General features: G+C 37.3%; 2 protein-coding genes across 2 annotated transcripts; one reads left to right on the forward strand and one right to left on the reverse strand.

Moving 5' to 3' along the window:
* The first annotated feature begins 4045 nt into the window (after positions 1–4045).
* On the forward strand, positions 4046–6252 carry LOC103935645 (chaperonin-like RbcX protein 2, chloroplastic). Its single transcript, XM_009345441.3, has 5 exons — positions 4046–4384; positions 5112–5203; positions 5349–5406; positions 5754–5819; positions 5913–6252. Exons 1-5 carry the CDS (start codon positions 4046–4048, stop codon positions 6030–6032), a joined length of 675 nt encoding a protein of 224 aa, XP_009343716.2. The 3' UTR covers positions 6033–6252.
* A 921-nt stretch (positions 6253–7173) lies between these two features.
* LOC103963895 (uncharacterized protein C26H5.04) lies at positions 7174–15768 on the reverse strand. Its single transcript, XM_009376772.3, has 9 exons — positions 15236–15768; positions 11940–12659; positions 11215–11310; positions 11056–11139; positions 9616–9850; positions 9358–9518; positions 8323–8601; positions 8079–8240; positions 7174–7473 (listed from the first exon to the last, which is right to left on the reverse strand). The coding sequence occupies exons 1-8, from the start codon at positions 15611–15613 to the stop codon at positions 8184–8186; spliced, it is 2010 nt and encodes a 669-aa protein (XP_009375047.2). The 5' UTR covers positions 15614–15768; the 3' UTR covers positions 7174–7473; positions 8079–8183.
* Between the last annotated feature and the right edge of the window lie 6838 nt (positions 15769–22606).

Raw genomic sequence — 22606 nt, forward strand, 5'->3', positions numbered from 1 at the left:
CAACTCTAGCCCAATTTTTTAGGTTGGCCTAAAGTCCAAAAAAGAGGTCGGCACCCCGCAAAACATGCTGAGCAAAGGCCCAACCTATGTGACTCACGCTAGCGTCAGCATGACGTCATATAATCCCATCTCTAGCACCTAAGTCGTCTAGCATCACCGATCTCATCATCCTGCAAACCCAGTCATCAAATCTTGCTTTCTCCTGTGTACATGAACTGCAACCTCCTTCTCCAACCACCGAATTAGATTAAAGCTTCAATTTGAAGATTAAAGCTTATAAATCCCAAATATAGAAACACCAAAATGCGATAAACCCAGAAAACTATTACCTTGGGTTGTAGTGCTCTTATCCCGAAATCCATAGGCAAAAACGAAATCAAATTTGGAGCTGTAAATCATAAATTATATTAGAAACTTGATTTCGGATTTTTGAGTAAAAGAGATAGCTCTCTCTGATTCGAGGAACAAGAAGAAAGACCTGCTGGTCTTTTGATCCAAATGAAATCAGGTGCATAATTAGCTTCCTCATTTGAAGAAGAGAACATGGAGAAAAAGGGGAGAAAAAAAAGAGAGGTGGGGCGAAGGTTGGTCGGAGAAATAAGGGGAGAATACAAAGGAGAGGGAATGGAAACATTGGGAAGGAAACAAAAATGTTAGACCCTTTCGAGAGAAAGGAAGAAATTTCCTAAAAGAAAAAAAATTAATGATAAAATATTAATTGATATGAATGAAATAATATAATATTAGATGAGCTGGGTGCCAGCGCATTTTTAGGGATGGAGTTGCATTTGGCCAATTACTGTTTATTGGTGTCAATCACTATTCATTTGAGTGGATTAAATGGGCTGAGTGTCAGCGCATTTTTAGGAGTGGAGTTGCTCTTATGGGCGTATTTTAGAGAAGCTTAAAAATCTGAGGGTATTCAATTAAGATTTAAATTTTTTTGTAAATGTTTAGGTGTATTTTAGAGAGGTCTGCTTGACTGTGGCCATGGGCATGGTGCAATACCATAGCCTCTCCGGGCTGGGAAGGAGTGTATAATCGTGGCTTGCCACTAGTTGTCTCCTTTTTTTTAAAAAAAAAAAGAAAAGAAAAGAATTAGAATGTTAAAGTTACACAAGTCTATAGAATTTCATGTGTATGAATCTATTAAAGTTTGGATGTATTCAAAATATCATTGATTTTGAAAGCATTTTGAAATTAATGGCTTTTTAGAAATTTTGTGATGTATTGTATATAATAAAAATCTCACCTCTCATCCAAAGATTTTGATGGATTTTTCTCTTCCATCTTCTCATAATATAATCAACCACCAATCCTCCCACCACATTTTCTACCACCGTCTTCCCCACCTTGTCATTGCCATCGTTGCCACCACTACCTTGTATCAAACATTACCACCACCATCCTTTCCACTGCCACCATCACATCTACCAAGGGAAGAGCCGTGAAGGGACCAGAATGGTCACGGGCGTACCCTGACATTTTTTTTTTTTCACCCAGGAAAATTAAAGTTATCCCTCTGATTTGAAATATTTTTTAGGGTATTTTGGCCCCAACCAGAATCTTTTCCTTATTTCCTTCACTAGGTTCGGTATGAGGTTGGTGGCTTTTATGCCGTTAATTGGGATCACTGTGAGTTTTGAGTGACTCAGATGATCAGAACAGAGAGAGAGAGAGAAAAAATCGGCGAGAGAGTTGGTTTTATTTTTATTTTTGCCAGTTTTTTTTTTCTCTATTTCTTGAAATCTTTAAATACTAATACTTTTTCTTTTTTCTATTTCCTCCTTCCTTCTTTCTTTTGCTTAAAGGGACTTTTATTTTGAATCTTAGTCATGATACTGGGTATGAGGGTTGAGTTGAGGAAGATCATAACAAGAACAGTATTATACCAATACCAGATGATGAGGGTTGGTAGCTTAGGACAAGACATATCCTTATTTTTCTTAGATCAGAAAAGCGTTTTATGGTGAGACTTTGACTTCTTCTGAACCACCTTGGTGAGACCATCACCACCACCATAACGCCACCACCTTTGACCAACATTGTAGCCAGCATCCGCCGCCACTGAAATCATGTCACAATTATCACTATCGGCCCTACCATCACCACCAACATCATTACCTTATCACAACCCTCGCCACCACCATACCTCCACCGCCTACTCCCCACAAACATCACACATGATGGCCCGCCACTTTTTTCAAAACTAATGGAAATGTCCATTGAATTTTAATGGACATGCATAAATTCATGACAAAAGTCTCACAGACTTCATTAAAATTCACATAGAATTTACTCAAAATCCATGTCAAGGCTCAAAAGCTCTCTCAAAATTCATGGATTTATGACTCCCACAACATCTTTTAAATCTCACTTCACTATCCTCCCCGCCCCACAGTTTTGTTTTTGACCAAAACAATTTGGTTTTCATTAACTTCCGGAAAACAAAAATAACCATTACGTTTTTATTCATTAGTTCTTATTTTCTGTGTTTGAGATATGGGAATGTATATAGGAAAACGGAGGTGTCAAAATGGGCGGTGAGAGTGAAGAGAAGAAAGAACAAAAACAAAATCTTAAAAGTAAGACCAACTTAGAATGGTTTTCAGCTCCTAGTTTTCATTTTGTGTTTTTTCTATTATATTTTTTCTACATGTATTTACTCCATCCTTCCTTTAATCTTTTTTTTTCCCTACATTTGTCCCATGTCTTTCTCTTCTATCTCTAACACAAAAATAAAAACTAAAACTTGTCTGTTTCCGTTCCATCTTCCTATAATATTTAATGCAAGTTCTTTTGTATCAATCATTGATATTCATTGCCCGAATTTTATTTTTAGTTTTGGAATTGTAGGGTCTAAATTCTTACAGTTTCATAAAGTTGTGGGAATGAATTTTTGGTCAATCAAATAGCCGATCCCATACTTCAAACCAAAAGAAAGAGATAACTCGTACCTATTACACTGGTTGTCGGATCATAGAGTTTTATATTGAAGATATAACAAAACAAAATGCAGTTTATAAGCGGAACTCTGTTCTCCGCACGTCTCTCATGGGTAAACCCACACACGGTCACGTGGGAACTCAATACCCACATTGAAAACTGATCATTCATTATGTCAACACAATTTTTCAAGAGTTTCATACACTAGAGCAAACATAACTTTTTGAAGGCTTGGTCATTCATTGAATACTCTTTAAGTTGAAGCTAACCCCTACTTTTTGGAAGTCCAACTTAAAAAAGCAAACTTGAGACTAATAAATTGGGCTTAGGACGTGTTGGAATAATTACTTGCTATGATAAAATAATAAACATTTTTAGGCTTATGACCACCACAAATATCTTTATTATTGTCCTCAACTTAACCAAATTAAATTTTATAACAAAAGACATCGATATTTGAACCGCAATAAGAAATTACTATGAATAGAAGTCAATGCCAAAGGTGATTGTAAATGAGACTATTTTATACCTCGTGGTTGACCACCGTAATCTCTCATGTTAATAAACAAACTCATGTTGTCAAAAGCTCAATTCTAAACCACAAACGTTCAAGCAAAAGAATCTAACCTCCCTACCCAACGTGGAATATATACAAAATGCTCCCACGTGGCAAGAAGCCCACCAATTTGGAGAAAGCAACCGTCCGGTCGGTTAGATAGCAGAAAAATTGAATATTCAAAAAAGGTGAAGAAAAGGAAGAAGCTAAGTTTGATTTGATGAGTCGTGGAACGTTTGTGTAGGAGTAATTTGGACCTCAAAATTTGTCTGGTTGATGTTCACACACCTTTAAAACCTCCCAGATTCTCCCACACCGTCACTTGCACCACAATACCATCTTCGTTCATCACCAAGTTTTCCCTCTCCTCGTAGCTCCTGAATCTTTGGCTAGATTTTCTTATCAAAATCTCCCATTTTCTCGGAAACCCCATCACCAGATTCTTGTCATTTCCCTGAATCCAGCTGCAAAGATTGTTTTTTGGGAACAATTCTGATCTGGGGTTTTCTCAAAAAGGTGGTTTGAGCTTTTGAGAGAGAGAGGATGGTGGGAGCTGCTCTGTCTGTGGTAGGTTCGTCGGTGGTGGACTCGCACACTAGTCCTTGCCTGTGTTTTGATGCGCTGCCGACGACGGCGATGAATCTCAAGAGCGGCGGAGAAATGGTTTTGCGGAGGAATTCAATGGCCAAGAAGCATGTGGTGAAACCAGGCTCCTTGGAGTTGGGCAGTTCGTTCATTGATTTTGGCCACGACAGGCGATTTTCGATGAAAGCTCTTCCTGTTACAAGGAATAGGAGTACGAGGAAGCGAAAGAACCGGGGTTTTGTAATTGTTAATGAACTTGCTGGGCAGTATGAAGACAGTTTTGAGGATGTTAAGACGGTGAGAAACTTGTCCCCTATTGAGATTTTTGATGAACTTTCATTGGATGATGTTTTATATGTGCAACTCTCTTACGTACATGATGTAGTTTGTTGGTGTTTTGGTGCGTATGAGACCCTTAGCTGACTACTTTATCCGTTTCTGTATGTGATTGAATTAGGTATTTCCTATGTTTATAGAGTTCACGCCTTTATTTTTAGTCCACTACGCAGTTTGAAATTCTCTGTAGATATAAAAGATTGATTAGTTTCTTGAGTCCATTTGATGTGGGAAGATGACCGTAATGTGTTACCGCCGTTTGCGCCACAAAACTGATTGGTGCCTCTGCACATTTCGAACAGCCTATCGAGTTGAACACTCTTCGCATCCATTGTAGACTAATTTGTAACATGAAGAGAAACATAGACTGATAGGTTATGCGACTCATTCATCTTTCTCTTGTTTACCCTTTGCTTTTCATTGATTTCGGAGGATTTGTTTTACGATGACTTGTTTTCTAACGACAAAAAAAGTTTGCGTTCTCCATGCCCTCCATTGATATCAACCGTATTAAAACAGTTGTAGCATTACATAAAACGTACCAATTTTGTGTAGACGATGGTATGTTTAGATGCTTTCGTATGCTTGTTTTTCACATACATAAACACATATACGTTCTGTCAATTGCGAACTCGCAGACGAGAGCATCTTATTGTAACTTAGCTGACTGTAATTTCTCTGCATGCAGCAATTACTCAACTATTTTACGTACAAGGCTGTGAGGACTGTTATGAATCAGCTGTACGAGATGAACCCTACGCAATATAGGTGGTTGTACGAGTAAGTGATCGACAAGTGATTGATCGGGTCGCTTTACCATTTTTCGTAATATGGACTTCACCTCATATTCCAACGACTTTGTTGTTTGAAGTATTACTACTACCACTGTTTTATCTAAATCCTGCTTCCATTTTCTTTGGGACAGTTTTGTTGCAACACACAAGCCTGGAGACGGGAAGCGTTTCCTCCGCACCCTTGGGAAGGTATCTATAAATCTTTATACTGTGGTTGCTTCGAACTCAAAAGAGGGAAGCCATTTTGTTCTGTTTGTTCTTTGTTTTGTTTCGATTCTAATTGTATTAGACGCCGAAAAGAAGGGGTTCCTGTAAACCATTCCTTTCGCAACTCGTTTGCGTGGTTGAAATCACTTTCTGGAAACCTGACTATCTAAAGCACAAGACTCGCACTTTCACACACATATTTTCTGGCCCTTTCATGTTTTAGTAAAGAAAAGGATACACAAAATCGGGTTTGGATGTCATACATATGCTATTGTTTACCTACAAATTTATGCACGAATGACGGAAATACAACCGGTGCTGATTGACAGGAGAGGCATGAACTTGCCGAGAGAGTAATGATCACACGGCTTCACCTCTACGGTAAATGGGTCAAGGTAAGCAACTTCAAGCATTTTCTTTTTGAACGAGCAAAGCACTTTGATGGAGAAGTGTGAGAACCAATTTTTCTTGAATTCGCTTTGATGCAGAAATGTGATCATGCCGAAATATATCAAGGAATATCAGATGAGAACCTGGAGTTGATGCGTGAACGGCTTTTTGAGACCGTGATATGGCCCTCCGATGACAACACGGAGAAGATTGGCTGATCGTGGATCGTAGCGTTCATCGTGTACGGGTGAGGTTGAGCCTTCTGTACATTGTTGTTCCTTTGTCTAGTCTAGTTATTTTTCACCAGTTTGGTTCCCGGTCTGTCATTTGTATTATTTGCCACCAACTAATAAGCTGCTGAATATCTGTAAACTGTATATAAAAATGTCGTCCACCTCGTTACATTTAGCATCCGATTGAATATATATTTCTCTCATATGAATTTGATCGAAATTATTATGCGACATAAATGGAGATGATGAACAATTTGAGTTGTCCGAACCACGGAATCTCCTCGTGCATGCAGATTCGGTTTCAACTGAACCGAAGACGAGCATTGTAGTGATGTGCCTGACTGTAGGATGCTGTCTATCGAGATATCGTTTTTGCTTTTGGTTACGTTGGAAGGGAATCGAATTTTTGACCAATGTTCTCAGATTTGACGAAACATGCCATATTACAAATTTGCTTGGCCAAAAGAACTTGGTTCAAAGCTCTATAAATGACGTGAGTGTGATCTAATAAACGTTTAATTTCCAAAACATTCAGTAATTTATTTGGAATGATTTAAAAAGTTGAGTTTTAGGCTTTATTAGTTTATGCATTTTAACATAAATGGCCAAAACAGCGACCAAAAAATAACCTTTTCCCTAAATTCTAATTGCAATGTTTACATCATCTACAAGAATGTTAACCCAGGGCCAACATGGTCCCAAATTCAAGTTCAAATATCTCGATCGGGATAATACCGAGAAATTTTTTCATATCCTCGATCCAAATCGAAATAGTATCAAAGAAAGAGATAGGATGTCCGCACAAACTTAAAATCTCAATTCGTGCACCAAATGCATTATTTGTTCATTGCGATCGCACTCGAAACCTCATTTATTTGTAAGATATTTCTGTATGTTCTGCAGTCAATAACATCGAATTTTCTTTTTCACAAACAAGAATAATATGTGGGCGGCATAAAGTATCGAGCAATTGTGGTACTAGTCCCCAGAGGGCTTTCTAAACTCCGAAGCAGAAGTAAATCTTCTGCAACACAATCAGCCCTGCCTCAATCAAAGTAGCATCAGAGCATCCTTTGCCCGATACTCCTCAACACAGAGCTTCCACAAGGCCATCAATGCAACATGATGCCACGATTATTCTGGTCACTTTATACATTTGGAAGTAAAAGATTGCCGATGTATACATGTTTAAAAATCTGACATGATACGACAGTATTGTGCACACTACGTGATGTCAGTCAGATGGTACACTAAGTTTACATAACTACATCAACCATATGATACAAGATAGTAAATGGGGTTCAAAGAAACAAAAATGGAACAGGAAGTATGATAGGGAAAAATGATGGGTAACCTGGTTAGGAGTACCCCCAAAATTAGCAAGCTTCCGCACCGCTCTGACTGGAAAGAAAGCAATGTGTTACACCTGCAAAACAAAAAATAATGATGTAAACATAAACTTGGCTAATTACAAACATCAATTCATGTCGTCATAACCTTTTCTCGAGGCCATAGTTGGGGCCCCGGGGGGGGGAGGGGGTGGTGGTGGTGGGGGGTGGTGTGGGGGTAGCCAGGGGGCTTCTCATGGTTGTTGATAATGGGGTTTGGGACTTGTAACATTTTGGTCCTTATCTTTAAAATTTGGCAGATGGAGGGGTCAACGGTGTAACTGTTTGTAACTTTAGGAGTGGTTTTTGTTAAATATTAAAAGGACCAAATTGATATAGGCGACAAAACCCCAGATTTCTCTATCCCAGATGCCCTCTCCCACTCGCTGCACTGTGACGTCGAGCCAGCGGCAGTGCTGGACTGCTCCAGCAGGTTTTGATATATAGAGTTTCTTTTGGGCTTAAGGGGCAGAATGGGGAGGCCAAAGTTAGTAAGAGGTGTTTTGCTGGAATACCAGTACTATAATACTATTCTATTATTTTTACCACACGAGACATTTAACCTGGCTTTCAATTTATATAAGAATAGTTTTGAATTAAAACAACAAAGGCATACTAAAAGTCATTGTAACTTGAAGCTTACCATGTGGTTGCAAGCCACAAAGGACGCTGAATATACAATGAGGTCAAAACTAGTGCAACTTTATCATTACTCCTGTTCTTTGCCAGTGGTCAGAGGGTAGGAAAATCATGTTGAGCAATCACCGAAGGTTGTAAACTGCCCAATCGCTGTTCTTACTCGAAGCTGTGCCACAATGAATCAGATAATATTAACCGAGTATTACATACAATGGATAAATAACCAATATGAGATATAAGATAATGACCTTCACGTCTAGGCAAGGATCATTGACCATGCTCTTTACTTGAGAAACTATGCCAGCATCGTGTAGTTTCACAAGGCGGCTAAATGCACCAGGACTTGATGGAAAAGTAAGATTCACAATGGCCCAGACAGAAGCTGTACGTAATTGGTTCTCATTACTCTGCAAAAACTTGAGAATAAAAGATTGTGTCCCATTGTCTCCTTGTGGAATGAGTTGCTGCATAACTGCTTCCTTGTGAAATTCATTCCCACTTGCAACATTGCCAAACACATACATTCCCTATATGAAAATGATTTTAAAACCTTATCACATAATGTAAAATATTTATACTAGAAACAGTAAGGTCAGCGATAACGACTAGAAAGGAGTCAAAAGCTTCAACACCTATTCCTTTCTTCTGCATATTTAGATCTTGTTACTTTAATCTTGAGAAAGTAAACAATGGTGTTCTAATAAGTCCCCATTGGGCCATCACACGATTCACTTCTAGATTGGTTACTCGACTTTTAAGCATAAAAATCTTTTGCACAATTAGAATTGATGGTTAAAGATGGAGATGATGTCACTTCAACTAAAGCATCTGCCTGCTTTCTGACTCATGAAAAGAAACTCACTGGCCCACTAATTGCAAGACCCAGAACTAGAAAACATCTTTTATCAATAAACCTTCAATCAAAACTTGGTATTCTGAATTATTCCCTGGTTAAACAAACCAATAAATAACTATGGAATTGGTAATTTATTATTTGCAACATTATTATATTGATACACCAAACGCACGTTTCCAGAAATTTCCAGTTAAGTATATTCAACAAACTTGCAATCAAGATGAAATATCAGAATTTAGAACCTGCTATGATTTCACAACATTATTAGACTGATATACCAAATGCATGTTTCAGAAATTTACAGTTACGTATATTAACAAACTGGCAATCAGAATGAAGTATCAGAATCTAGAACTGGCACTGCATATCACCATGGTACCTATAAGATGGCTACTTAATGTCATCAATCTATAGAAAGACATCTAACCTGTAACCAAATTTCATCTTTTGAAGCATTCTGCAATTGCCTCCCAACAGCATCTAATAACATGCCATCTTCAGCAAAGACAAGCTCAATAGACTTCATACATCCATCAACAAGATTCCGGACCAGTGCAAGAGCCTGCTCTTGGACAAAAGGTTCAGAGTCTGCAAGGTGCAAATACATGTAAATTTGAAGCAAACATATGAAGAAAGATTATTAAAGGAAAAGTTATAAGCTGCCACCGACAAACCATCACATTACCACAGATGACACTTGCTAATGAAGAAGCTGTGAGCTTCATGAAGATCTCTTGTTTACATGCATTGTCTGCAAGGAACGTCAAGTTCCTTAAAGCCCATATAGCATTTAACCTCACAGTTGAATCCATTGATCTGGATAACTGAACAAGCTGTTTCACACCTCCACACAGTACAAACAATGACCTACGCATGGTAAAATCAACTACTACGTTGCCAATCGCACTGAGAGCTGCAACCTGAAAAACGAAGCATTGAAGGGAGATTTTCTGTAACTTTACCATTTTTTGTTGTAAATGTCTAGGTAAAATATTTAAATTGTGGTGGATAAGCGTAATTTATTATAGGAATAGAAACGAAAATCTAAACTCTAACTGCAGGTATTATCTTGATGACCAATATCGCAGATGAGTTTGATTTTCAATTAAAATGTGTAATAATCATCTTTTGTAACATTTTTTATTCAGATACTTGTTGAAGACATTAATTAAAGATGAATTCAGTCTGAAAAATCTGAGTTCCAAGTGTCCTACTTTTTTTAATTGGAAAATTGATCTCTTAGTTGAATGAGTTAATGTCCCCTTAAGTCCAACAGATTCAGATGAAAGGCACAAGACGCTCAAGGAACAAAAGCTCAAAGATCACACAACATATAATCTTTTTCACCATTCAACCCAACCTAGTCTGTGGCCTCATAAAAAGTCTTATATTTATGTGCTTCAATGCATCCATGCAAATTTTAACCCCTTGAACTAAATTTTTGAACACCAAATATTATGATGGAAGCCCTAAAGAAGGTAGAATTCGGTAATTATTTTGAATATCTATTTGTTTCCCCAAAACTCTTAACAGGATTGTTCATTTGTAGTTCTTTGGCAATAGCCACCATCGAAATATCCTTTATGTGAGCAACAATCAATCAATCAACTCCTCTTTTTCCCTCTTTTTGATTCGGATCAAGCAACTGAGAGACTGAAAACACAGTTAACTGTTGTAACAGGATCAAAACCATACCAAAAAGTTGATTGGATTCACGGGGTTTTTGGTGAGTTTTGGAAGCAAGTAGTAAGTACCATATGCTAAATATGGGAAGCGGAAAACACAAAATCCAGACCACTAGTACATGTAACCAGAGCCAAAAAACATAACACATAACCATTGGCTCTACATTAGCTCTATCGTATTAACAAAAACAGCTCAAAATAATAATTGGGGAGGGGAGGGGGGGCGGCGCAGGGGGGGTGGAGGGAAGGCAAGAATCCTCTTCAACAACAATATCAAAACTGATGCAAAAATGAAGAGAAGTCCTAAGATAATTTTAGAAACCATTTGCATTGATGCAACTGCATATCTGTATTTCATTCAACATAAATTCTTGGGAATAATATGGGACTAGACTCAGCTGACATAGAAGCAGGTTCATTAGTGAGAAGCAAGCATATACCTGGACAGATGTAGAGGGGTCATCCAATAGCCGAACCAAGGGAGGGACAATCATTTCATTCATAAAATTACCTGCACACAAATTCTGAATGACAATTTCTTAGAAACACCTCTGTGTAATAAAATTCTAAATATTATTGACCTAGAACTCATTGCAAACCTTGATTGACCGAGAGACAGATCTTAAACAAATGCAAGCTGCCGTACGTACTTCAAAACTATCATGAGTTAGTGCATCAGATACCAATTTCAATGCCTGTATTGAAGAAATATATCAGAAGTTACAAACTGGCTGGAAATTTCACAAACAAAATATCAATTCTACAGCTTAGTAAGACATAAGACAAAGAAGAGAAATGAGTTCATAATGATTTGCTCACAGAATCCACTATTATTAGGGAAAAAGGGACTGTTTTTACAACTTTTATTTTTGGTCTTGAGTTTTTATTTTTATTTTTATGAAGGAGAAGTGGGCACATATGAGAGAAAATATGGAAAAAAACAATGGAAAAAGGATGGAGAAATGCTGGGAAATGGGAGATGAAGAAGAAATGAAATGAAATAAAAACGTGAAAACTGTTTAAAATTTCTTTTAATTTTCATTTTATGTATCATTTCATTTACACTTTTTCTCTCCAACCCTGTCATCTTTGTTCTCGCTATCCTCCCATTTTAATTTTTGAAAAATAAAACTAAAAACAAGTGTTACCAAAGAGGCCCTTAGAAAAAGAATATTGCCAGGCCAAAAAGTAATAAACACGACCACAATGTATGATAAATAAATGTGCAAAACTAAATGAACGGAAAAATTTGAATTATTAACAAAACTGTAACAGGCTAATGGCTAACCCGGAACAAGTTAATGTGTTATATGAAGCAACAGACCTGCAACGACAGGAATCTAGACCTGCAGCTTTCCAACTTTGAACATAGATCAGCCAGTGCCAGCAAAATTCCTTCGAAGCGTTTGGGATGTAACAGACTCTTTTGCAAGTGGTTGTAAAGTTTATCAACAGCATTTGCCTCAAATGCTAGTTTCTGTAGATCCAGTTTCTCAGAAATTAAACTAGAAAATGCAGAGGGAGCTTCATCTCCAACTTGACCAGGATCATCATGAAGTTCAAGTAAGAGATGCACCAACTTGGTTTTGATGCCTATGTCTTGCAAATAGCAAGAAGAGGAGTTCCTTATAACAATCAGGCACATAGAGGCCAATAATCTGGTACGGGGGTACCTATCCTTTGTCAATTCAATTACAGAACTCAAAGCTCTCCCATTTTCAGATCCCACAAACTCTGAAACAGCTTCGACATTGTTCTTCATAATTGTGGCTAGAGACTCTAAACTATTATCTCTCTGACTTAGAGAACCTTCAAGAAGGCTAATTAACTTCTTAACAACCCCAGAATGACACAGTGCCTTCTGTTCAGCAGTAGTCTCACAAGAACGTATGATTATACTTGTACCAAGTCCAGTAACATTTTCATTCTCACTATTCAATAACCTAAGAAGAAACTCCATGTTTTTCTCTTGAAGGAAATCACACTTTGGAGCCAGCTTTGATTGATAAATCATCCTTAAGGAACGTGCACCGGAATCGACAATCTACAATAAAACAAAACCATCGAATGGCATATTAAATGAGCAGGGAAGAAAAGGTACTCATGGAAGCAGAACATATTAGAAACACGGGAAAATTCTGCAATTAACTCAACGAGGAATAACTAGAGTAAAATGAGTACTAAGTGACACATTAAACTAACCGAAACAGACTAGATGAACAATGTCAATAAAGTATTGTCCATATACATTTAATTTTCAGTAAAGAATGGAAGGACGAGATTTCCTTCTCTTTTATCCACTCCAATGACCCCACCCCACTAGATTAGAAAGAATCATTCACAGGGAAAAGACGTCGGGAGTACATAGAGATTCATAGACAGCAGACAATTTGAAAATGGAATGTCTGGTGGTGTCAGTCTAGTGGCTCTATCTTTAATAACTTGTAGAGTTATACACATAATTATTTGTGAACTTTATTGAGCATCAGGCATTCAAAAGCCACATACATGACACCTTGACATGGATAAACTATAATTCTGGATTGTGGATTCCACAATTCTCTCAACTACCAATGTTTTGATGCAACTTCAAATCAAACTACCAAATCAGGAGAATTGTTTATATCATCAAGATAAATAGGATTTTTTTTTTTATATGGGAGTCACTTCTATAATCCTAATCATTTACAATTATGGCTTCTTTTTCTGTCTTGACATAGAGAAACATAAACCCATACCCATTCATTTATATCATTTATAACATTTCTTTATAAATACTTTTTTGGAGCATTTTGAATGTATAAACAAATGTCTGTTTTGCTATATATTAAAAAAAACGAAAAGAAAGTCTTTTTATTCACTTCACTATGGTCACTCAAAGCTCTTTAGTTGTTTTTGCGTAGTTTTCTTAATAAAAGAAAGGTCCTTGAGATCATCCATTGGGCATATGCATGCAGTCATCTGGTAGAAAAAGGAATATATCAAGTTCTGATAGTAGTGGTCAACATAGCACAGGTTAGTGAAAATCGCCTATAGTTCTTGTACCGTAGGCTATGAGGCTGAAAAATCCTAGTATCAATTAGGCATTAAAGTACTAGACTTTAGAGGGAAAAAGGGCTAGACTTCAAGAAGAAAGGTTGCTTGAGTTCTGGGACAGCAGTTAAATACAAGATATTTAATTAAGAAAAAAAAGTTGGGATAAAAAGTTAAGATTGGTCCGATGCACCATGTATTGACGTGGTATATTAAATACATGCATACACACAATCATTGACAATCCACTTTTATGGAGTATAAACAAACATTTCCTATCAGCACTACAACCTTCAAATATAGAAGGCATTAATTATATAACCATATCAGGACTAGAACATTCAAACACAAAAAATATTAGCTAAAAACCCAATTAAGACTACAACTTTCAAATATGATAAGCAATATTTAAAACACCATTTCTATAAACTAAAACACCTTATTTAAAACCCAATAAAGGACACCTAGGAAGTTTAAAACTTCAATCACATTCTGTGCTCAATAGAATTAGTTTAAATATATGTGCAACTAACCCAGAAAAAAGACATGTAGCTCTTACACTAAAGACTCAATTAAAAACTGACATAATCCCAGGCCCAAAGCTTCAGATCCATACAAAACTTGTCAACTTCCACTTTCACACATATGCTGTACATAACACAAAAATGCCAAATCTGGAAATTGGCAAATAGGCCCTTATTAGCAAGTACTGTAGTCCATTGATTAAAAATGGAATTCTGAATAACCAAGCCTTTGCACAGCCACACGGCCCCAGAACCAATAGGCATACCCTGGGTACATTTAACACAGGCAAAGCATGTTGCATTGATCTTTGTTGTAGTATGAACAACTGTGACACCAACTAATGGTCAGGGTAAGGCTTTGATTGTATAGTAAACTTCCATCATAGTGAAGACAATTCTCCATAAGCCAAAAATCTTTGATCACTCAATAGCTTATAAACTACTAAACATAGTCTGAAGATAAAATGCAGTTAGTTTAAGGGTAGTGATTTCCGCACACCCATTTTCTCCCCCTGCAAGGCTGCAACCCATTTGTTTCTGGTCTATATCTAGCCTTTGGATTGAATAAATCAAAGAATCAAGGGACAGAAAAACATGGGTGTGCATTAGGAGGAAATGGATGTGCGGAAATCATTCCCCTGTTTAACCACAATTCTAGATTTAGTAAACCAAGTTCCCCATTCCTTATACCTGCGTTTCTTGTAATTTTTATTTTGGCCTATATTATAAACTTCACGGCTGGGGAAACCGACCTTTAGCACAAAAAACGATTTGAGCAAGTAAACAAAAAGGTAACTGAGATCACATTTACTAGTAGCACAAACACATCAATTTCCTATCTTCTTTTTGGTCCGTATTGATTTCCTATTTTTAAATTGAGTAATTCACATCACATTTCTTATAATCAGAAGCAACAAAGCAATAATTCATTTTCTTTTCTGCATTTTCTCCGCATCCAAAATCAAAAACTAGCAGAGAACAGAACGAGAATTCGATTAACTTGACATATTCGATCAGATACTTGTTTACCAAAGCAAAATTGAACAAACGAACGTAATTGTACCTTAGCATCAGAATGCGATAGAAGCAATAAGAGGTTAGGAAATACGCCGGCGTCGAGAACGGCTTGGACGCCGACATCGAAGCCGCAAGCGAAGCTTCCGAGGGCAGCGGCCGACTGAACAAGGAGATTGTTGTCGCGATGAGCCTGGGATTGGGATTGGGCTCTAGAGGCGAGGATGGCAGCGACGGGTGGGACCAGGCCGAGCTTGATGAAGGAGAGCTTCTTGGTGCGGTTGCCGATGATGCGGTTCTTGAGCTCTCTGAGAGCCTTGAGCTGGACGTCGGAGTCGGGTGACGTCAGCCGGGTCAGGAGGTCCGAGTGGGCCCCGCTGGTTGAAGAGGCGGAGGCGGAGACTGAGGGTGAGGCTGCGGTGGGCATCGTCGTCGTATCGCTGGAGGAGCCGATTCGGGTGACATGCAATGGCCACAGCGCTCCACGGAAGAGCGAGGTATAGCCTCCTCTGGAAAGGGACAGAAAAATGGATGACTTCGGGTCTTCGGCAGAAAACGAGAGAGAGAGAGAGAGAGAGAGAGAGAGAGAATGAGAGGAGAAAAGGAAATTTTCTTTTTAATTATTTATTTAAGCTTATTTATATACATTCCCCTCAACTTTAGTCATTGTTTCACTTTGGTCTTCAAATTTTTTGGTTCCGAGTTGGTCGAACTTTTTTAAAATAGGGAAACTTGTTTAAGTCTAAAATTTTGTGCCAATAACTATCACTAGGTGACTTAGGGTGCGTTTGTTACATTAGACTATCTCGGACTGGACTAGCTTCAGGACTAAGTTGGACTGGCTTAGATTAGACTAAACTGGACTACTTAGTAAAGCGTTTAGTGCAGTCTCGGACTAAAAAGCAGGATAACAAAAAACTATCGCATTCGTCACCCAAAAGACTAACAAAGCAATTCAGAACAAAAATCATACATTTTTTTTATATAAAATTCTAAAATTTTCATTTAATAAACAATGATATGGAGTCATCGTACTTCGTTGTGTATACAAAATGTATATATACGTTCTATATGACTTCTATTTGGCATACAATCTCAACTCACGATCTTCTCCCTTTTTCCAGTAACTAGTGGATTGGTGCACTCGAGTCTGGACTCTCAATATTTGTTCTTCGCATATCGCATACAAAGAGAGCTTAACCTCGTGGTCGAAGATAAGGACACACCAACATCCCTCTATGCACCCAGCATGTGGAAATACACCTGAGGTGCCCACCCATCCAGCTGGTTTAGGAGAGGTAAGGACCGCTAGTAACAAATCGAAGCTATGACAATTCCTACAAGACCTCCGGCGAAGACGTCCTGCCAATGATTCAGTAATCATAACACGAGAGATTCTCACGAGAGCAGCACATAGTAATGGAAGAAATACAATGCAGAGCTTTGCGGAATAGCCTATGTGATCAAACACTTTGATCTTCCCGGACAAATACCATGCAACAAAACCAAGAACTGCAAATAAAACTGAAGTATTTCAGCACAAGGAATCAAACAGCAACAATTTTCTGCATTTATTTACATAAGTGAGATTAAATGAACAATTGTAAAAAGCAATTGAAATAGAATCAAAGTAGATACATAGACAAAAAATTAATGAATTTGGCCCCAAGTTTTCCAATTTTATTTATTAATAATTTACCAAAAACAACACCCAAACTCCAAAGCTATGCATCTGCATCTCAATTCTTTGTCCTTAATACTAGGTGTCTAATCAAAAGCTTGCATCTACATCCAAAGCCTTGCATATACATCAAATTGTGGACGTGATAGGAATAGACAAGAGCGCCACATGCTGAGGCACACAATTCTTTGTCCTTAATACTAATTTTCTAATCAAAATTTGCACCATAATTATCATTTTACTTTCCTCATATAACACCTAATTACTGATATTAATATGAACAAATGTGCAGCCCCGTGCACCAGGCTACTGCCATTGCAGAGTATTGCAGAGTCATTGCAAAGTACATAGACAAACAATTTGAATGACGCTAATCACCCACACGCCTCGGACCACTTAGCCACTACTGATTTATGAAATTCAACCCAAATCAAAAACACCCAAAACCACAAAATTCAAGAAAACTAAAATTATCTACAAAATTGACAATCTTTGATGTAAAAATTCCAAATTTTCACAGTTTTCAAACCCAAAGCAACGAATCGATAAAAACCCAGTAATAATTTAACGATCTGAAACAAAATCGAAGAAATAAATCGTCAAATTCGAAATTTACCAGACCAGGAGTAGATGATGACGAGTAGGAGATGAGGGCGAGTAGTACGAGGATGACGAAGCAGGAAAAGGAGCGAGCAGACGAGGACGAGTGACGACTCTCTCTCGACAACGGGCTTAGACAGTCCCGTGGTATTTGGGGGTCCTCGTGAAGAACTCCTAGTGAAGGAGATAGTCGAAGCGAGTGAGGGCTAATCTCATTAAACCTAGTCCCTTTGCCTACTAAACATGGGACTACACTAATAATTAGTGTAGTCCAGTCCAATGAAACTTAGTGAGCTCAAACAAACAACCAATGTATGGAGATGAATTTCAAACCCGTTTTCACATGCATGTCTTGAATTTGACTTTTGTTGCTCATGAATCACATGATGGTGACCAGAGAAGACTGAAATACCTCTATGAGTCTTTCCTGCTTGCCGTAGAGAAGCATTGAAGTCACTAGTTGGTCCGCTTTTTTAAGCAAAGAATATTTTGAGTCAATATTAATAATAGTTTAGTTTATTAAAATAAGTCAAATTCTTCAAGTTTAGGATTATTTTATTATCAATAATTATCTCTTTAATGATAATTTTCTTATAAAAATTAAATTTCTTCCTATTATCTCTTTAATTATTATTTTTTTGTTAATTCTTGTTCTTCTTTCTGCCCTAAACCCTCCTTATAGATTTTATTTTTAATTTTATAATCAACTTATATCACATTTTAATTGTATTTTTATATACCTATGTGACAGATTCTTTTTATAATCAATCTGTATCACAGATTAATGTGTCTTGCTTGTAGGTAACTAGACTTAACCTAATAGCCATGTTGATTTTTTGGACCTAGATCTAAATGCCCTTATAAAATATGTAATGTCAGCTACAAAAATTGACAGAAGTAGTAAAACAACAATAATGCCTTATCTCACTAAATGGGTTCAACTGTATGAATCTTAGAATGTCACTGCACTTAGTTTTGCACCAAGTCTTCTGTTAGCTCTAAGTACTCCATGTCTTTTCTTAGAGTCTCTTTCAAAGTCTTCCTAGGTTTTCTTCTACTCCTTTGACATGAGTCTCTATTTCAAAGTCACATTTCTTAATCGGAGTATCTATAGGTCTTCGGTTTGAAAGGGAATATTGAAATTTATGTGGGATTTCGAGTGACTAGCATGCAGACAATTCAAAATTCAAATACATAAGCAACGGAAGAAAAATATCAAAGCTATATTCATGCAAATTCTTCTAGAAGCATAGGTTTAGACTTGATGCATCATATAAACTTATTGTAGAACAAAGTGAAGGGTTAGTTTTGTACCTCTTGATCTAGACTTTAGACCAAGGATGGACCACCTCCAAGACCTTTGCTCTTGGACCTCCTTGAGCCTAGCCTCCCTCATTGCTTCCTCACCTTGAAGATTTGGAACTACTTGATTGTCCTTAGTCCCCAAAGTTGAAGGCCTCCAAAGATCCACACCCACTAGTGTAGTGAGATGGATGAGGGAATACCCAAAACAAAACGAGATGATTAGCTTTCTTCTTCCTTTGGTAGCCGGCCTATGTGCGTGATGGTTAGCTTTTTTTTTCTCTCTCTCTCTCTCTCTCTCTCTCACTCCTACACAAAACACTTGGCCTTTCCTTAGTGTTGGGCTTTACTTGGCTTGGATTTTCTTATTTCAAGTCACTCCATGCTTAAATTAAAAGCCCAATGGGTTTTTGCCCAATGGACCCAAAAGAACTTGAAGTTCCTTTTAAGCCCAAAAGCAATGTTTCATCGCTTCTACGATTTATTTAGTCTATCTAATTACTCATGACATGTAATTAATCTAGTTAATTAATTCCATTATCCTTTGTTATTTCATCACACAAGTGTATTGGTGTACAATCTTTTTAGGTTCTAAATAGTGAGACAATGAGGTGATTGGTATCAATCCAATTGATTAGTACTAATACAATCACTTCATGAATTAAAACTTACTTTTAATTGTACTTATACTTTGATGACAAATTATTTAATTATCTAGAATGACCCACAAGCCATGTGAGACATCTAACCATATATCATGGCTACCCAAGCTAATGTAGAATTTGGTCGGAGAACCTATTCTATTCAGTTGGAATTACAATGTAATTCATTCCTTCTTTAATTCAATACTCCCAATCACATTACTAGGGTATGAATACTTTACGTCAAACCCTTAATGTGATTATATTATCTTATATGATTCAATTGAGCCATATAGGAATGTCTTCCATCATTACACTCGATACTTCGGTCCAAGGCTTCTGAATCATATATTAGAGTATTCATCCTCTTCTATTGAGGATTAGAGATTCTTGTTGAACATTCACATGCCTTTAAGAATAAATCACTGATCCCAACAATGCATAAAACACATCCAACATAAGATGTGGTCACGTCTCATTGTGAAATGATCAATAATATATTCCCCAAGACATCTATAATGTCTCAGGTCAAATGACTACTTACATTATTCCAACAAGTAGAGTTACTTGCTTGACATGTGAGTAGGCCTCTATGCAAGTACTCACGTTTAATTGTGTTTAGTGGACTCATTCCCTTAACGAGCGCCTACATACTTGTTTTAGTATCCCTACATGAATAGCTTAAGACTTTCTATCATTCCCATTGAAGCAGACATAGTACGTAATGGTCCATCTGGATTGTTAGTATTTATCTAACAATCCTATGATTAGGAACCTTTTGGACATTATGGTTATGTGAAGAAGGTCCTTGTAGTTTAACATATTTAAATTACTTCTTCCATCAATCCATTGTCCATGGATTTACTATTTGGACATATATGGTTTATTGAAATTGTCCTAATTAGTGATTGTGCGCTTTTGTTGTATTAGACTTAACTATACATTCAGACATCATCATGAAATGTTTCTTCTCAAGATTGACTCTCAAGACATATCCCCAACAATCTTCGACTTTCCTAGTGAAGACTCACTTGCGACTAGAACAAGTATCGACTTTTGGAGCTAGTTCGCATAGTGTACTAAGCTTGAAACTCTTGAATTCCTAACTACACACCATACCACTTGTTGAGAAGCTTGAAATAAGTGATGATTCAAAATGATGTTGGGGTGAGATTGTAGAGAGCTAGTCCATAGTTAATGGTCACCTCTTTTGTAAAGTTTAACAAGGGAAACATCAGGCCCAAGGCTAGGTATCAAGGATTGACCACGGTGCATGGACAATTAAGGTCGGACAAATTTGGCTGCAGGTGAGTGGATATCTTCGCCGGCCTCTCACTGAAGGTACATTAGTTGAAAAAGTTATGTCCAGGTTGAACATAACCATAATAGTCTTCTTGATTCCTCACCCTAAGATTAGGAGCTCAAATTGAGTATAGCTTGGGTGAGGAACATAACGAACATCAAGAATGGAAGCTATAGCCATCGTTAGGAATTTAGAGAAGAAAGTTGGAAAAAAAGTTCTGGTTTTGTGAAAGGTTTTTTTTTCAAAGAAGACTTGAGAAATTTTGAAGGCAATAGGAGAAAGTGAAAGAAAAGGGATGAGTATTCATAGAGGTTTCTTTGGAATGGCATGAGCAGTTAAATCCGGAACGATTCACCTTGAGATTCATGAATTCGATGGCTAAAAACTCTTGAAAACGTAAAATGTGATATATCTTCATCATTGTTGTCTTAATGGTATGACTCTCGAGATCAAATGCGTGAATTTAGAACCTACCCGACTACCTGGCATTGATTACAGAACCTGGATTGACACGTGTTAAAGAATTACCAATGACATGCTATTTCAATTTACTCTGAAAGAAATGGTCCTAACCCTCAAGGGTACATCATTTCGGAAGCATAGTTAAGGAAATTTGTGGGACCATGAATTTTCTTGGGCCGGAGTAAGGTGGATCAGAATGTCAATGTCTTTATAGTTCGGTCATGGACTTAATGACTTCGAATCGGACTAAGCTGCCTACATGGAGCAAATGTGCCATCACACCCTGTTGGGCACTAGAAATGGTAGGCAAAGCCAACAAACCTTTCCAACCGTGCTTGTTCCACAAGACACAAGAACCTGATTCAACTAGGGATCATATTGGTTTCCTATATTCTTCGATATTTCTACAATTTAGGAATTGGCTTGTGCCTCAAGTAACCACAATCCTACAAGGAAATAACATCTTATGCTAAATATCCTTTATGATTCTCTCAGTTTAATACAAATTCAATATCCTAAAAAGAACCTCTCTCGTCTAGTAAATGCACCCCTTAATTTTCAACATGGCGACGCATACTATAGTCTTCTTGCCCACTGCTTGAGTTCTAAGATATTATACTAACTTGACCTCCAGAGACCCTTTGTCCAATATTACATTGGTGCCTTAGATTATTCATGGATGTTTGCTCTTTCTTGTAGGTGGTCGTTCTTGCACTCTTCTCCGTCCACGATGGTACAAAAATTTGGTTCGAATCAGGAAGCATTTGCCAAATATATTTCAGTGAAATGCAATATATGTGTGTGTGTGTGTGTGTGTGTGTGTGTGTGTGTGTGTGTAGGAGTTGAATGGGTTCGTGTAACGCACCAACTCAAGTATTAACGTAAACCTCGTTTAGAATGTGATTCACACCTTAACTGTAAACCTTAGCAACATAATTATAGTGTGAAATGAAATATAAAATAAGAACATGAATAATTCGCTTGGAACAAATTCAGCGGAGCAACATATAATCCATTGTAAAATACAACCAAAATTATGACTTAGAAACTACTCAAATTATACACATGACTAGCTCTTTATTAAAACAAGAGAGCAAAAACCAGCAAGCTCATCTTTTTATTTCTTATACAAAATAACATAACAGACAACAAATAAAGTAATTTTTATTGCTTGTACAAAGTCACATACATACGACAAATAAAGTAAACTTCTAGTTTTTTGGTTTCATACCTGCAAAATTTAGTTAGGATGAGCTTAAAAGGCTAGTAGGGAATAGAGCTTGATTAACTTGACAAAAATATTAAAGTGTGTTTTAATTCTCAAGTCTTCTATAGAGCTTTGGATCTCCGAATCGACGCTTTTAGCTGAGCAAATTTAGAAGGGTTGACTTGGGAGATTAGAGCTCCAAATACAACAATTAGTGAAAACGA

This window comes from the organism of the source record quoted next, unplaced genomic scaffold, assembly GCF_019419815.1.
Source record: "Pyrus x bretschneideri cultivar Hongxiangsu unplaced genomic scaffold, Pyrus_bretschneideri_v1 Contig31, whole genome shotgun sequence".
In the NCBI taxonomy this organism is placed as follows: Eukaryota; Viridiplantae; Streptophyta; class Magnoliopsida; order Rosales; family Rosaceae; genus Pyrus; species Pyrus x bretschneideri.